Source organism: Rattus norvegicus, chromosome 13 (assembly GCF_036323735.1).
Source record: "Rattus norvegicus strain BN/NHsdMcwi chromosome 13, GRCr8, whole genome shotgun sequence".
In the NCBI taxonomy this organism is placed as follows: domain Eukaryota; kingdom Metazoa; phylum Chordata; class Mammalia; order Rodentia; family Muridae; genus Rattus; species Rattus norvegicus.
Window position 1 is genome coordinate 85,406,784 of NC_086031.1, and position 17,278 is coordinate 85,424,061.

General features: G+C 48.7%; 1 protein-coding gene across 2 annotated transcripts in view; it reads left to right on the forward strand.

Annotated features, from left to right (window-relative positions):
• Nucleotides 1-17,278, forward strand: part of Olfml2b (olfactomedin-like 2B) — a 37,192-nt gene that overhangs the window by 4,633 nt on the left and 15,281 nt on the right. For both annotated transcript variants that reach the window (XM_006250219.4, NM_001107195.1), the window contains exons 3-4: nt 520-627; nt 13,207-13,383. In XM_006250219.4, coding sequence (XP_006250281.1) covers nt 520-627; nt 13,207-13,383 — 285 coding nt within the window. The remainder of the gene's footprint in view (nt 1-519; nt 628-13,206; nt 13,384-17,278) is intronic.

Below are 17,278 nucleotides of genomic sequence, written 5' to 3' on the forward strand. Positions count from 1 at the left end.
CCACTGGGCTGGTTATGTTCCAGGATCTGCTTAGGTTGTTTTTATACTGAGAAGACTGTGGGAGCCTTTCAGGGCCTTTAGTCCAGGATAAAGTTAAGGGTTTCAGAAGCATGCCCTCAAGCATCTGCAGCCGCTATGCTGAGTGTTATGGGTCTGTTAGCAGAAAGTCTGATACAGATCTTCAGAGAACAGAGGTGAAAAGGCCCCAAAGGAGCTCAGAGACTGGTAAGAAAGGCTGACCTGTTTTATAACAGACACAGATAGCCCGTGAAAATAGCTAGACCTCGAGTTCACTTGTTCATGGAAGGCCATCTAATTCTTATTTTGAAGGCAGAATATCACAGTTGGGGCCTGTCTAAGTTCTTCCTTTCACAGATGTGCCTCTGAGGGCACCTCTCAATTCCTGGCTGGTGGATTCCCTGTAGAGCCTCCGACGTGGACATCTAAAAGGAAACTTCCTCCCTGGGGCTCTGTTGGGCCTAGTCCTGAACTAACTAACCCTCTGTTCTTGCTTCTCAGCTTTCTACAATTATAGACATGCTGGAAGGTGCTTTCTACGGCCTGGATCTCCTCAAGCTGCATTCGGTTACCACTAAACTCGTGGGGCGCGTGGATAAACTCGAGGAGGTAAGGAAGATTCTAGTCTTCCCCCCCCCTCTCTCTTTCTTGCAATCAAGTCCCCAAAGGATATAATACTGTACTGTTCCTTACTCAGTCCTACTGGGAGAAGTCCATGATGCTACTGACTGGCATCTAGCTCTTGTGGCCGAACAGTTGCTCCTTCAAGCACAAACCTGTATGACATCAGTTTTGCAGTGCTACTCTAAGTCAGTGGTTCCTAACCTCCCTAACACTGTGATCCTTTACCACAGTTCCTCATGGTGTGGTGACCCCCAACCACAAAGTTATTTTCGTTGCTACTTCCTAACTGTAATTTCGCTACTGTTAGGAATTATAATATAAGTATCTGATACCTAGGATATCTGATGTGTGACCCCCGTGAAAGGGTTGTTTGTCGCTCACCCCCAAAGGGGTTGAGACCACAGGTTGAGAACCACTGCTTTAAGTGATGGATGTAATCATGCAAGGACCACAAACATCTCGATATTCCCCGTGGAATGCATAGGTTTTGAGGGTCCCATCATGGCGAGTCTGAGGCTCTCTGCTGAAGGATTGACAGAATGTGAGGAAGGAAGGATCTCTAACTTGTGCAGAAAGAGCAGCAGACTCAGGGTTGGCAGAGTGAGTGAGTCTGTTTACCCGTACCAAGTGGCTCTACTCCACCCCGTTCATGATGTGATTGTCCAGGGGACAAAAGGCAAAGTGGCCATGGTGGAGTGAATTCAGAACTCGTTAAATTGAATGCCGCATCTGGATTATGACCAAAGAGAGATGAAGATAAACATTCCCACAATGCACTGCTGGGAATGCTGGCCCAGAGAAGACAGCCACAGCATTTATGATTAGTAGCTCACATTCCCTTCATTCTGAAAAGACATACTCAGAGGGGCCCGTGAGACTGAGAGATAGCTTAGTGGGTAGAGGTGCTTGATGCTGGCCTCTTTATCTAATCCCTCGGACCCACACAGTGAAACAGACTTCCTCAAGGGGGCCTCTGATCTTCACACTGGGGTGTATGCACGCACACACACACACTCACTCATGCACACCCACACTCACTTATGCACACACACACTCATGCACGTGCACACACTCACACACGCGCACACACACACACACACACACACACACACACACGAGACGAGCCAGGGCGGAAAGAGAGAGTGAGAGTTCTTTTGTTTGAAGATTTATTTATTTATTTTATGTATATGAGTACACCATTGCTCTCTTTAGACACACATTACACATTACTTTAGGGTGTACATTACAGATGGTTGTGAGTCACCATGTGGTTGCAGGGAATTGAACTCAGAACCTCTGGAAGAGCAGTCAGTGCTCTTAACCACTGAGCCACATCTCTCCAGCCCAAGAGAGAGATTTTTAATTCCCCAAAAGCCAGACATGGTAGCCCATGCCCCTAATCCTGTCACTTGGAAAGCAGAGGCAGAGGATCATACATTCAAAGCCCTCTTGAACTCTGTAGCGAGACTTGCCTCAAAACGCTTTCCCAAAGAGCTAACCCCGGTTCTCTTTCCACCACCTGCAGGTTTAGACTCTTCCATGCAGGGAAGGGTGTAAGATTGGGTGACACAGCCACACAGATTACATCATCCCCCTGTACTCTGCCCACTCTCACTAGAGGGACTTCCTGGAGAGGCAGGCTTGTTGATAGCTAGAATGCTCGTTACGCTCCAAACAGAATCCATGCGGGAGCGGCACCCTCCTCATTGTGATCGCTTCCTTATTCTTTCAGATGGGTTGGTTCTGAAGAGATCCAGCCCAAGTCCAGAGCTTGGAAGCACTCTGTCCCCAGAGTCCTTTCGAACTGCCCAAATGTGGGATGTCCCTTTAAGGAAACGATTGACGGCCACCTCTTCTACTTTTATTTGACCTTGACAGCCACATAGTTTCCATTCCTCCTAGCAAGCACAGCTTGGGAAAGATAGCTTTGTGTGAGGATTCTAGAGGCCAAGGCCAGATACCCAGCCTCAACCCAGCCTCAGAGGAGGCCAGTGGAACGGCCTCTGCAGGACGATCAAGCCCATTCTCTGCTCCCGCTCTGGCCAAGGTTAGAAATGGGAGGAGTCTGGTGTGGTACAGTGGCCCAGCAGGGTGACACTGAGTCACACTGGGGTTTTGTCTCAAACATCATAGTGACAAGAGTATCTCTTTTCAAAACTCCCGTGTTTAGTAGCCAGTGTTGGATTTTTATAATAATCATCCTTGTGTTTACACAGCATTTTACAGTTTTTTTTTAACATTCCATATACATTTAGTGATTTGTTTCTGGGAGCTGGGCAGGATGTGAGACCTCAGGAAATTCCATGGCTTGCCTGAAATCAAGAAAAAAGAAGCCCAGGGCTGGGTTCTGGTTCAGGCCCTTCTGGTTCTGGTCCAAGGCTCTTTCTAATCACTCTCAGAAGTTCCTTTAAATCCTTGTTGTCTGCCCTGTAGGCATCAGTTTTTCCTAACCAGAGTTGAAAAACAATAGTTCTTCCAAGGGAGTTTCTAGGCAGAACTGTGGCTGTATCTCATGTGCGTGGCAGCCCTACTCTATAGAACTTTCCCTAAGCCAGATGAGCTCAGGCGACAGGTCACTTGTGCTGACAGGAGTCTTTTGACCCATGAAGGGAAGCACTGTATCTTAGACTGAAGTGGAATCAGGCAGCCTGTCTGTCTGGGGTATGCAGTAATTGAAAAGGCAGAATGTTGGGGAAATGGAAAAAACACTCCCTCTCTCCAGCCTGGCTCTGTGGGAGGAATGGAAGTAAAACTCTGATCTCACTCCTTGCAGAATCTTGAGTCCCAAGGGGATCTCTCTGGAGGTCAGAAAGACTAAAGGAGGTCAGGTTAGAGGGGCTGTCCTCTCAGAGTAAGGTGGCTGCTCGGCTGTGCGAGTGGGCACTACGTGTGCACATCTGTCTCGGGCATAGAGGAGAAGGCAGGCATGGAAACCTCATTTGCAGATGAAAAAGGAAGGACCAAGAGAGAAGTGAGCCCTGGTTCAGAGCCTCCTCGCTCTCTGTGAAATCCTCCCTGGCAGCTCTGCCTGAGGGCTGAGTTTAACCTTTTATTTCAAGTGATGGAAAAGATACGTGCTTAGGAAACTGCACATTAGTGAGCATACAGCTTGACAACTTACTGTAAGGAGAACTTCTGAGGAAGTACCATCCACTGAAGACACACCCACGACCCCCCACGCTGTCCCAGGCTCACCCCCAGAGAAGCCTGATCATCTTCCTCGTCTTCTTTCTCATTTAAAAACATTTTTAAAAAGATTTATTTATTCCATTTTTACGAGTTTGAGTGTTGCTGCCATGAATGTATACGTACCACATGCCTGCACGGTACCCAGGGAGGTCAGAAGAGGGCATCAGATCCCCTTGAACTAGAGTTACAGATGGTGGGAAGCCACAGTGTGGGTGCTGGGAACTGAAACCCTGTCCTCTGCGTCTTAGCCATGGAGCCGTCTCTCCAGCCCCCTCCTTGATTCTGCATAGGTTTCTTCTCTGTGGATGAGTCCTCAAGTACAATAGTTTCATCTGTGTTCAAACTTCGATTATATAGAATCCTACAGAACATGTGTGTCTTCATGAATGTTCATATATGTTGAGCTGCCGTCACTCAACTTCACATTTCTAATATGTAACTATTGGTTTTTGTGTCTTATGATTCACTCACTCTTATTCCTATGTCCTGCTTAACTATATGGATATAATCCAGTTTTTCTATTCATTTGGCGATGATAGACATGATTTATTTCCAGATTCATATTCAGAATAGCCCACTAACACTGCTGTGTATTAATAGCCCAGGAACACTGCTGTGAATGAACAGCCTTGCACATATAACCTGGCACATGCTTGCTTGAATTTTTCATTTTTTTAAAGATTTATTTATTTATTTTATGTGAGTATTGTCACTGTCTTCAGACACTCCAGAAGAGGGCATTGGATCCCATTACATATGGTTGCAAGCCACCACGTGGTTGCTGGGAATTGAACTCAGGACCTCTAGAAGAGCGGTCAGTGCTCTTAACTGCTGAGCGATCATCTCTCCAGCCCTTGCTTGCAGTTTTTATGGCACAGGACAAGTAATGGAGTGAGTGGCTCATTAGTTATCTTAGACCAGTGGTTCTCAACCTTTCTAATGCTGCAACCCTTTAATACAGTTCCTCAACCATAAAATATTTCATTGCTACTTCATAACTGTAATTTTGCCACTCTTATGAATCATAATGTAAATATCTAAGATGTGGGATGTCTGATGTGCAACCCAAGGGGTTGTGACCCACAGGTTGAGAACTGCTGTCTCAGACTTTAAGGTAGTATTGTCAAACCGTCTTTCTCAAGTGAATACAAGTTTGTACTGCCTCAGGCAGATATGAACCTTCACCAGCACTTGAGAATATTAGGCTTTCTAATTTGGGGAAGGGGAAATACATTGTAGTAAAACCATCTGAGCCACAAACACGTTTCCTATTCGCTTTGGGGAGGCCTAAAACATGTACTCTGCTTTTAAAACCAGTCCAGAAAGAAGATACAGCCAAATATCTTCAACATGGCAGACTCATGCCGTCCTGCTTCTGCCAATGGCTGGGGAGGGGAGGAGAATTCAGAGACTGTGATGGGGGAGTTGGGTTTGAAAGGTAGCTAGACACAATGCATATATGCCAGGAGAGACGGGAATTGGAAGTTCAGGAGGGAAACCTATAGCTTCCAAAGACAACAACGAACCCTGTTCATTTCATACAGACCTGGGCGGCACTGATTAAATGTAAGCAAAGATTTTCATCCTGAACTGCAGGTGTACCAAGGACACAGAGACTTGCAGGCTGTCTAAGCCTGAAAATGGGTTCTCAAGGCTCAGGATTCAAAGCATAGGCTGTGACACCTAGTACAGCATCCTGCTTCCAGGATCATCAGACCTTCTCACAGGCAGAGAACACAGTGGAAGGAAGATGGTTGAGAGAACCAGCTCTATTGTGGAGGCTCTCAGGGATAAGATTTCCACAAAATATGCAAATCTCTGTAGAGCCCCCACCACATAAGGGCAGAACGCCTGTCAATGTTTTTGTATGAGTATTTAGATGTGCCTGTCTGTGATTGTATATATACATTTCTATATGTGTGACTACATAGTCCATGCTTGTGAAAACACACCATGAAAGCTGGGCTCACTTGTAATCCCAGCCTCTAGGTGCTGATGGTGGGAAGGCCAAGAATTCAGGGTAATTCCTTGCTGCAGGGAGCTCAAGGCCAGCCTAGTTGAACCAAGACACCATCTCAAACAACAGCAAAGAAGCAAAACCAAACACATGCTTGCCTACATGCCTTTGAAGCACAGTTTCTGTTGCCGAGGCCTCTGACCCTCTTAGTGGGTGGCTTTTCCTTTGACCTTGTGCACAGACAAGCATTTGGGGGTGGGTGGGCACTGTATGTCATTGGAGCATCTTCTCAAGATACTAGTGCTCCCGAGGAAGATTAAAAGTCTCTGATAGGTTTTTCAGACTCAGAGCTAGCCCCCTTCCTAGGATACCCTGGCTCAGGCATTGTTGAGCTTCTCCTCGAAACCTGAACGTCCATTGGCTTTGGTGTATCTGGCTCAGAAGGCAACATCAGAGAAGCATTCCTTACTCAGGGGGATATATATTTGCACTAACCAATTGGAAAATGTCATTCTCACCTGTGCAAAGCTGGCAGTGAGTTAGAGGAACTGTTGCTTTCCAAGTGACCCTCTCGCCTTGCCTCCCACCCATCGAAACATCCCAAGTGCTCACTCCCCTGATCAAAACTGCCTCTTCAGACAGGCTCACTGTAGTCTTTTCTCCCTGGTGGCTTCTTTAAGTGGCCTTGGAGAAGAAGGTCTTCAGCAGAGTGCATTCTGAAAAGGCAGACAGTCAGCGATGTTTTCAATACACCTCTCAGCTTTCCTTAATCCAATTTACATCTTAAAATGAGTTCAAGGCAACGTATCACCTCCCCTGGGGTTATATATGCTTCAAATCTAATTTGCTACTGTGAAATGCAAACTTGCTTCTTGGCTAAAGGTATAGGAGTCAGCCTTTCATCTGTTGGCTTAGGGACAGCACATGGCTGCCAGGTTATCAGAGAACGTATGGCTTGGTTTTGGGGGGTGTCTGAGGTTTCTGACTAACATAGAAACTCATCCCCAGGATCTGGGACTTATCTGATCTGACTCCCTTTCCAAGTTTGGGATCTCCTAAGGGCAGCTGGGTAGTCGTGTTCTTTGTTCCCCACTCCTGGCTCAGCGGCACCTGATACTCCCAAGATGCTCGGCAGCTGTTTAGTTGGGGGAGGATTTAGAGCAGCAGCCGGTGGCTCCCTTACCCCATGTCCACCTGCTCCACCAGCTGTGGTCAGAAGGATTGGGCCACAGCCTCTCCGACCTGCCATCAGGAGCATCAGCTGCTCCCAGCTGTTCTTCCCACTCACCCCAGCTCTCTTAGTAAGAGCTGGGAGACAGCTGTCAGCTGGGGTGACTGTCCCTGGCCATCTGCTCTGAGTTGTATCCGCGGCTTAGAGGGGGAGGAGACAGTAGACCCCTTCACTGCTGCAAGGCCACTTCAAGCTTGCCATCAGCACCCGAGCCTAGTGTGCACCTAGCCATATCTTCCAGGTAGCCTGCTGCATGAGTTGGAGCAAAGTTAGGCCTCCATGCAGTCTGGCCCCGCTGCCTCCTACAAGCATCTTATGTAGCACAGGGTTCTTTCGTCCCTCCCTGCCTCGGCCATACCAACCATAGCTCTTCTTTCCTTTCACATCTGTGCATCTGCTTCTATGACTGTAAGGGCCACTCAGCGTCACCTATGCATCTCCAGGCCTGATTCACCCCAAGCACTAAGCCACACACAACCTGTAGCAAACCTGGGTGGGATGAATGCCTTCATTCTTTCTCCAATTGGCCTGGAGAGGTTTCACTGGTGGCTTAGTTATATAACCCAGCCGGGAACTCCAGAGCTTTTCTCCAGGCATCCTCCTCTTGCTTCTGGTTAAGAAAAGCAAGACCATAGAGAGCGTTCTACTGCCGTTCTCCCTGACCCTAACAGTATTGTCACAAGCAAGGCATCGATGGTACCTTCTGTCTCTACCTACCATACTCACCCACCAATAGCTATGAAAGTTCAGGGTGGAGTGTGCACCCCGAGGACACTCTTTCCCCCATGCCCATCGCTGTGCAGAGTTGGCTTTATTGGCTTCTACACCTCCCCAAAGTGTTTGCTGACCGACTGCTGAGCTGTGTGCTCATGAACGCCCACGCTGAGCCCACTTCCACCTCTGTGTTGTTTTTGCATTGCCCGGGGACTCTGCCCAATGCACATGCTCCCTCCCTCTGCTCTTTATACCGCTAGCCACAACTAGCACTGGTACCTTTACCCGGTTGATCACATGGGCTCGCTCTTAGCCTATCGTCCGCCACGGCTAACTGCGTGTCTCTAGCACATGGCGCGTCTCGAGTGCACACTCCCAGTTCCCCAGCTCTGCCTCGTCTAGGGACTCATAGTCAAGCGTCCAGCTCTTTAATTGTGATCAGCCCTTTGTCCCAGCCCTCTGGGATGCCTGCTCTTCCAGTTCCCTCCCCACCCTCCACTTCACGGCGCCAGGATCCTTGGCAGGGACCATGTAGTGTGCTGGCTCAGACCAGACAGGCACCCTTCTTGCTGTCTTCAGTGCTCTTTCCGAGAAGAAAGTTGTATACATCGTAAATGTCATGGTCACTGCTGGTCCCAGAGGGAAAGAGCTCAAGGCATGAGATCATGCAGTTCACTTATTTGCCAGGGTAGGATCCTAAGCACTCTGAGTGGGTGATTGCCATGCCCACCTCCGAGAAGTGCCCCACAAAGGGCCCTTAGTGTGAGGAGAGCAGAGCCCGAGGAAGGACCAGCAGCCATGTTTGGGAGGTGACTGAGTGGAGGTAGCCACAAAGGGGCAGCTGCTGCTCCTGCCCTGAGGACATCAGCTGGCTCAGCCCAACAGACTGATGGGGGGTGGAGTGGGGAGGGTGATGCCACCTCCAGCCTACTGTTTATTCAGGCGGCCAAGAGGCTTTGCTGTTCCCACGAGGGACATTAACTATACAGCCCCTCTGGGTTTTCGGAGCTAGCCTGCGTCAAACCCTCCTCTGTGGAAATCTCAAATAATGGCCCTGCTGAAGTCAGAAAGGGGATTGGAGACTATAAATCAGTGGGCAGCAAACCCCTAGGAAATCGGTAGGCAGGAGGGAGGAGTTGCACCTGTGGGCTTCTGTGACAGCCCAGAGAGCATTGCGCTGGAAGCCCATGCTCAGGGGTGTTCAGAAGTCAGAGGGTCTGCTTTTCACACAATAAAGATACTCAAACCCACAGCCATACCGTCCAAGATATTAGCTCTTTGGGTGGAGTTCTGGGGCCGAGAACACAACTAAGTACCCGGGGAGTGTTGTCCCTGCCCTCTGTGAGGGTCAGTACTGGCCTTTGTTATGTTACATTGTGTCTGCCCAATTCTTTTCTCTGGTCATGTTTTCTCACTGTTTGATCTGTTGCTTTCTTTCCTCTCACTGAAGGTGATCTTCCCCAGGGTGGGTTCCTCACTGGTCTTGCTCAGTAAGCCGCCTCACGGCCCTCAGCATCCATGCACTGACAAGGACATTCCACAGCTGGCCTCTGCACTGCTGCCTCTCTTAGGCTAAGAAGCTCTGGATGGGACAGCTGCTCTATGCTGGCTCATATGGATTCCAGAGACCAGGAACTTTTCCACTCTCACCCAGGATGACCCTGGCTGATAGGAACAGCTTCCTTTCCACTTCCGTTCACTCGTTCTTGAGCTTCTTTTTAAGGCAACTTTCCTCAAACTCCCAGGTAGACTCAGCCCACGTGGAGATCCTGGGAAAATGCAGGTTCTTATTCTGCAGGTCTGGGAAAGGCCCTGGGGATTTGCATTTTTTGACAAGTTCCTTCGTGCTGCTGATGGTGCCGGTCTCTTGTCCATACTTTGAGTAGCGGGGATCTGTGGAAGTCCAGTGTCCTGAGTTGCTCAGAAGAGGCACGAATGTAAGAGCTCTTGTGCATCCAAAAGCTAACTGTAAGGATGCTGTGGCATCTTAAGTGCTTGGTACTGCCGAGGGCTGGCTGCACTGGCTGGGTACCTGGAGTGGTCCAGTAAGTGAACGTTGGGAGCAAAGGCCAGCAGACTGATGATAAGTCAGCTCTGCCACTTCTCACTTATTATTAATGTGAGTGTGTGTCATAAGTGTGTGCATGCCCACAGCACACGTGTAAAAGGCAACTTTGTGGCCTTGGTTCTCTCCTTCCGACTTTGTGTGGGTTCTGAGAATTGAACTTATGTCCCCAGGCTTTTGGAACAGCTCAGGCCATCTTACTAGCCCTCTGACAGTGTTTTTTAAAATGACAGTTACCAAATCTCATCCTTACTGCAGGCCTAAGCAGCCTTACTGTATTGTGAAAGGTTAGGCCTGAATGGTGGGGTCCACTCCAAGGACGGTGCTACCAACAACAACGGCCTAGTGTTTTCCTTAGGCATTCAGATGTATCCAGTCCTCATAATCATGCATAGGGAATGTCCCAGCACTGTCAGCTTTTTATGAATGGGAAATGCATATGGAGGGAGTTTAAATGATTCACCTAAGATCACAGAGCTCGGAATAGCAGCAGTGAGGCCCGAGTTGGACACCCTCTTCCTTAACCTATGGTTTAACCATTGTGCCTCTGAAAGCTTGTCAGGAAAGACCACACACACTCACTCAGGGGGAGGTCCCCAAACAAGACCCTTTGTCACAGACTGTAGCTTCCACTGCCGATTCTGTGCAATTTAGAGAGTCTGACTTGGGCTAAGCCCTGGAGAACACGGGAGCCATTTGAAGGCTCAAGATGAAATGGCCCTAGAGTGCTGTGCTGACCATTTTGGAGTCTGGAAAATTTAACTGGGCTCTCCTGGGCATCCCGCATAGGAGCCCTGGAGCCACATTGTCTGGATGTTACCAACTTCTTAGATAGAGGAACATCACCTTGCCTCTGAGCAACCCAGGCTCCCTTCTAGGACATTAGTAGCACCGTTATCAGGCTTCAGGCCTGTGCCTGGAAATGTCTGAGCTTTGGCACTTCTGTATCTGGTAAAAGGTGGAGAGCAAATCCAACTTCTCTTTTACTTGGTTTCTTTCTCTACTAACCTTTACCAACTTCAAAAACAGGGCCCAAAGGTGAACACGTCCGACATCTAAGTTTCATTGATTGTGCATGTGTGTGGCTGTGGAACTGGGTGTTGAACCAAGGACCTCGCACACGGTGGGCAAGTGTTCTACACAGGCTGCATCCTCAGAACTTTTCGTGTCTTTTTATTTTGACAGTAAGTTGCCAAGGCTGGCCTTTAGTCTACTCTGTATCCTAGGCTAGCCTTGAGCTTGCTCAGTATCCCAGGCTAGCCTCAAGCCTGTAGTCTTTTTGTTGCAGCCTTCTTTTTCATTATTATTAAATTTATTTACTTATTCTCTTTACAACCCAATATCAGCCCTTCCTCTTCTCCCAGTACCCCATCACGCAAGCTCACCCCTCCATTCTCCTTTTCTCTTTTGAGAAGGGAAAGTCCCACTCTGGGCATCAAACACCTCCCCCTCCCATGGCACATCAAGTCCCTGTATAAATAAATAAATAAATAAATAAATAAATATATACATAAATAAATAAATTTAATAATAATGAAAAAGAAGGCTGCAACAAAAGACTACAAGCTTGAGGCTAGCTGGGATACTGAGCGCATCCTCTCCCACTGAGGCCAGACAAGGCTGTCCGTTTAGGGGCGCGGGATCTACAGGCAGGCAGGCAACAGATTTAGGGACAGTCCCTGCTCCAGTTGTTTCGGGGACCCACTTGAAGACCAAGTTGCTCATCTGTTACATCTGTGCAAAGGAACCAGGTCCAGCCTGTGCTCACTCTTTGGTTGGTGACTGTCTCTGAGAGCCCCAAGGGTCCAGGGTAGTTGACTCTGTTGGTCTTCCCATGGAGTTTCTGTTCTCTCTGTTGCTGCAGCATTCTGTGGAGCTGGGGCTGTAGGCCTGAGCCACCAGCCCTGGTTACACACAATATTTGATTGTATTTCTTTTCAGAGCTGAGGATGGAGCCCGGGGCTTTATGAAAGATAGACAAGGCTTCTACAACCTCTGGGCTACATCCTCAACATTGCCTTAAAGATTTTATTTACTTATTTATTATTTATGCATGAGGGCATACACAGACAGGCAACTCTCATGCACTCCCACACATGTGCACATGTCTCAGCATGCGTGTGGAGGTCAGAGGACAACTTAACAGTGGTTGTTTTTCTGTCTCCACCGTGTCCAGGAATTGAACCCAGATCACCAGCAAGCCCCATTTTTGGCTGAGCTATGCTGCTAACTCCATGCCATGATGCTTTAAAGGGTTCTACTTCTATTACTTTTGTCAGTGTGTCTGTGTGTGGGTGTGTACACGTGAATGCGGGAATCCAAAGAGGGTGGCGGTGGTAGATCCCCGTGGAGTTGTAGTTACAGGGAGTTCTGCGCCTCAGAATAACACGGAATACAGAGTAGCCCGATGTGGGTGCTGGGGCCTGAACTCGGGTTCTCTGCAGCAGCCCCGGTAGAACATTGTAGATATTCATGGAACCCTAGTGTAGGACCACAGTTGAACAGCGTCGGGGCTCTATGAAGTCACTTTGTCTGAAACTAACTACAGGACAGCGAGACTCTCTGTAACTCAGATCCCACCTACACCGGCCGCAGCTCTGCCTTCCACAGTCCCCTTGCTTGGATGTTCTGACCGTACTGTCCTGTCAGGCATGCAGAGTCTCGGCAACAGTCTCTCCTCCATGACAACAGCCAGCCCCCTGCTCTGTGCCAGCTGACCAAGATGTGGCTTTGACTCTTCTTGGTGTGAATCAGGGGTAGAGGCTGGCAGCTGCCAGCGTGGGGTCACTTCAGGCAGCTGTGAAACGCGCAGACAGGAAAGTTTGAGGTCAGCCTATCCATTTTCTATGGGAGTGATGCAAGGGGGCAGGGATGAAAGGTTGGTGCCCATAGAAAAGCAAAGTAAGTACAGTATTTAAAATCACTCCCATACCCTTCCTCTCTATGCCGGACGACTGATTCACTTGAGCGAGTGAACAGAATCGTGGGCATCGTTCTTCATCACTGGAGAATGAACACCATATACAAATAAACAAAAAGAGCTGGGTACCCTGGCCATGGCAGTGGTATTAGAAGGGAAGCTATGGTAGCCTGGGTATTTCTAGCTCTTGGGTCTGGAAACACTGCCTGAGTGCCTGTCACTGGTTCCCAGTACAGGGCTAGGCATATGTATGGGCTCCGATTTTTCATTGGCTCCATCCTCTGAGACATCCCCAGGTCCGTGTATCACCCACTCTGAGCTCATTCCCACGTCTTACCTCCATTCTCTGATCCATCTCCGTCCGGGGCTGCAAATCTCCATGCTCCAAGCCATCCCACCTCTGAATAGCTCAAAGTTGCTAGTTACCTACTGTCTGTCTTCAAAACATTTTAATGTTCACCCTTCTTCAAAACCTGTTTCCTTCTCAGGAAGTCTCTAAAAACCTCACCAAGGAGAATGAGCAAATCAAAGAGGATGTGGAAGAAATCCGAACGGAGCTGAACAAGCGAGGCAAGGAGAACTGCTCTGACAACATCCTAGGGAACATGCCAGACATCCGCTCAGCCCTGCAGAGGGATGCGGCCGCAGCCTACGCCCACCCAGAGGTACGGCCCCATCTCGCCAGGGCATCTCCTTGGCCTGGAAGTGGGAGATCAGCTTGAGGAAGAGCTGAAGAGGATTCATGACTGAATCCTTCCTCATCCAGGTTCTCACTTCTGTGTAACGGCTCCATAGGTGTGATGGGTAGGACTTGGCCCAGTTTCACTCAACATGGACTGCTAGAGAAATTCAGTAAGGGTGGAAGTTGGCACTCAAATCGGGGTCTTCTAAGCCTTGGTACTGTTCTCACGGTATCCAATGCTTCTCGCTCGAGCGTCCCTTACAGGAGGACATACATGCTCCTACCTGGGACCATCTACATTTGCATCTCTCTTAGCATCATTATCAACACCACATTTTTTCTCTCTTGGAAATGCTTCAGCTTGCAGACAATAAATGATATGGTCCCCCTGTTTGTAAGGGACTTATTTATACATGTCCATCACTGTCTGGTTATCAATGAAGTTCTGGAAAGCAGGCCAGACACAGGTCAGTAACCCATCTTACCGATAGATGGGTATAGATCCTGGATCAGCTGGAGAGTAGCACAGAGGTTTTCAACCCCTGTTCCTTCCACCCACTTGTGTCCATACCACAACGCTAGCCCTGTACACAAGGGCTAATACAGTTTTGGGTAATGCCACAGACCTGCTTGCATAAAAATATCTCTTCCTTTGGTGACTTCTAAAAATTACTAGCTGGGCTTGGTGGTACACATCTTTAACCCCAGCACTTGGGAGGCAGAGGCAATTAGATCTGTGTGAGTTTGAGGCTGGTGTGGTGAGTTCCAGCACAGACAGGGCTATGTGATGATGGGGTGGTGGTGGTGGTGGTGGTGGTGGTGATGATGATGATGATGATGATGATGATGATGAAGATAAAAAATCTTCTATGTGGTTAAATATGTTTCCATGCACTATAGGGGGACAGCAACATTTCTGAGACCAGCCTCACTTTAACTGTCCTCTGGGTCTGTAGTGGATGGCAGAACTGAGACGCAGTGGTGTCCTGGGTAATTGTGCTGGGTGTGTGTTGGGCAGAGCCTGGGTTAGTTAGAGACTGATCTGCATGCTGTGATGTATAAAAGGTTGGGAAGTGTGTTTCTTCTGCTTTCTGTTACTGTGACAAACTACCTGAGGTAATCAACCAAAAAAGAGGAATGGTCGAAAGACTTGATTTCAGAAGTTTCAGCTCATTGTCACTGCTTCGGGTGGGGAGCATGTGGTACAATTCTGCCAGTTGCCCCAGGGCATGGCAAAGCAAAGGAGGAGAAGGGGCTAGGGCCCTATGTCCTAACTTCTCCCACTAAACCCCATGTTTTAAAGCTTGCACCACCTCATAGCACCATGAGCTAGACACCAAGCCTCCAGTAAATAGACCTTTAGGAGTCTTAAGATCCAATTTATAGCAGGCCACATTGCTTTATGGGACTCTGTTGCCTGGGTCATTGTGAGTTTGGATAGAGAGGGCTGAATGCTCTGTGTGTAGGCTCCAAACTCTTAGTTAGGTTGGTTGATGGGCGTCATCTCTCCTACACTAGCTTCGAACTCGCTATGTAGCCAAAGACGACCTTGAACTCCTGATTCTCTTGCCTCCAACTCCCAGGTGCTAGGATTACAAGTGTGTACTACCATGCCAGGTCTATGTGGTGCTAGGGACCAAACCCAGGACTTTGGACAAGATAAGCACTCTACAAACCAAATTGCTTTCCCATCTTACAGGCTGAGAATTCTTGGGTAAAGAAACTCTTTGTAGTGGTCCCAGGGGGGCATACATGGTGGGCCTGGGAACGTTTGGGTACATGTGTTCTGAAGGCAAGATGACAGATGGGGACTTGGAGACAACAAGCACTGGAAAAGTATGGTGTGTGGGCTTCCCCAAGAAGCCAATCCCTGAGGAACAATCGTCAATTACCTGGCTTTTGATGCTTTTGAAATATTCCTTCATAAATAATATTTCCCATTTTTGAGTGTCCCTTACATATTGGCCACTGAAACATGTGTTTAGCCTGTCTGGTGGGTCACCCCCGAGGGAACCTGAAATCATCACCCCAAAGCCAGAAGATCTGGGAACCAGAAATGGACATAAAATTACTTGCCCCCCACACTTGGGTCCCGTCCCTCTCATTTCAGCCCCCACTGCCCAGTGCAGCCAGAATTCCTTGCCTTCTGCTTCCAGCCTCCCAGTCAGCCAGGCTGGAGAATGTGGTCTGGTGTCTTGATGACACATTCTGTGGTATGTTCAAGAACCCAGCTCAGATTTCCCGAGGGCAAACTGCAAACCAAATCGAACACATCAAACTCTTTTTCTCCTTGCTCAGCAAAGTCCTCCCCAGTCTTTCCCTGAGTCCCCACAGCACTCAGTGCTGAAGTTAGCACAGTCCACCCAGCCAGGCTAGAGGCACAGAGGGAAATGCAGAACGCCCAGAGGTATGGGTAGGCTCGTTCCCTCCGTGTGTATGCAGCAGCCCTGTGTCTTCGGTGAGCACCAAGCTGCAACAGGGGGAGATGGTTCTAGCTGGTTATTTTTGGTTCTTGCAGATGATGTCAGACAATTCTTGGAATGGCCAGTGATTATTTGTAAGGTGGTCTTCCAACACGGTCCTTGTCTAGAAGGTTGGCAGGGAGGCCTGGAGACTAGGTTGGTGGTGGAAAAGGCAGAGTGGGTGTGGGAACACACTGGATGCCAGGAGGTGAAATCATTTGGCAGACTCTTGGATGAACAGAGAGGCAATCAAAACGTGGTAGGGGTAGTGGCCGCCCAGTTCAACTTGTCGCCAGCGAATCCAAGGAAATTATATGTTGTCTGGCAAAGGCTGTCCACCGTCTTGCTCCATATCCTTGGCTGGGACAAAAAAGCTGCAGTCCCTGCCCTTTCCCGAGAGCCTGGAAATAAAGTCAGTTCCTGGGGTTTGCCACAAAGAAATGACAGCTGGCTTCTCTGACAGAGAGGAAAACCAGTGCCAGCAATTAGATGCCCCTGGGCATTTGAGGTAGGGGCTGCGGCAAGAGCCTCTTGTTAGCCTCCTGGGCAGCTCTTTCCACTGGGAAATGAAACATCTTCCACATCCATCCACTGGGCAGTTGCCAGACCACAGCCCTGAGGACATGGAGATGTTGGCCACTTTTTGGAAGGCAAAGAAGTAGACCTGAGGTCACAACAATGTGGCTTAATGTAAGGAGGAACACGGGCCCAAGAAGTAACAGTGGGGCCTACTTGATGTCTGCATGACTTCATTTGTGTTCTTCTGGGCCACTTTGCCAGATGGCGTTTCAACTAAGTTACTAAACGGCTGTGTCCTTATCCATGAAATGCTGTAACATCACCTTGATCCATTGTTATGAGAAATAAAAATAATATATAGTGGGCTGGCCATGATAGGTGCTCACTGAAATGGCACCAGCAACGAGTAGGCATCCCCATACCTCTGGTAGAAGTTACCTCACAAGAGGCTTGAGGGATGGTATGGAGGCTGGACACCGTTAAGGACACAGCTGGCATACTAGTATGTTTCGTGTTCTCCTGAGAAGTTCTTTTACCCCAGTGAAGGGGGATTGGCAAAGATGTGTGTACATTTTTTCCAGCTGCCCATCACTACCTCATGCCAAAGAAACACCCATATTTAGGGAGGGCCATGATCTGTTGCACCATTTGGTTAAACTCTCCTCATGAGGAAAGCAAGCATCGACAACAGGAGATGTGGTTGGAAGTGAGCAAGGTGGGTTCTCTTCAGGCTGGATCTTAAAGGTCAGAACGAAAGCCTTGTTTGTCCCCTCTGGTGCACACTGAGGTGGCAGAGAGGGCAGTTTGCCCACAGTGATTGGACTAGATTTCTACAGCTAATGTGGTCCTGTTTTGCACAGGGCATGGCTCTCTTGGGAAGTGATGCTATATTTGACT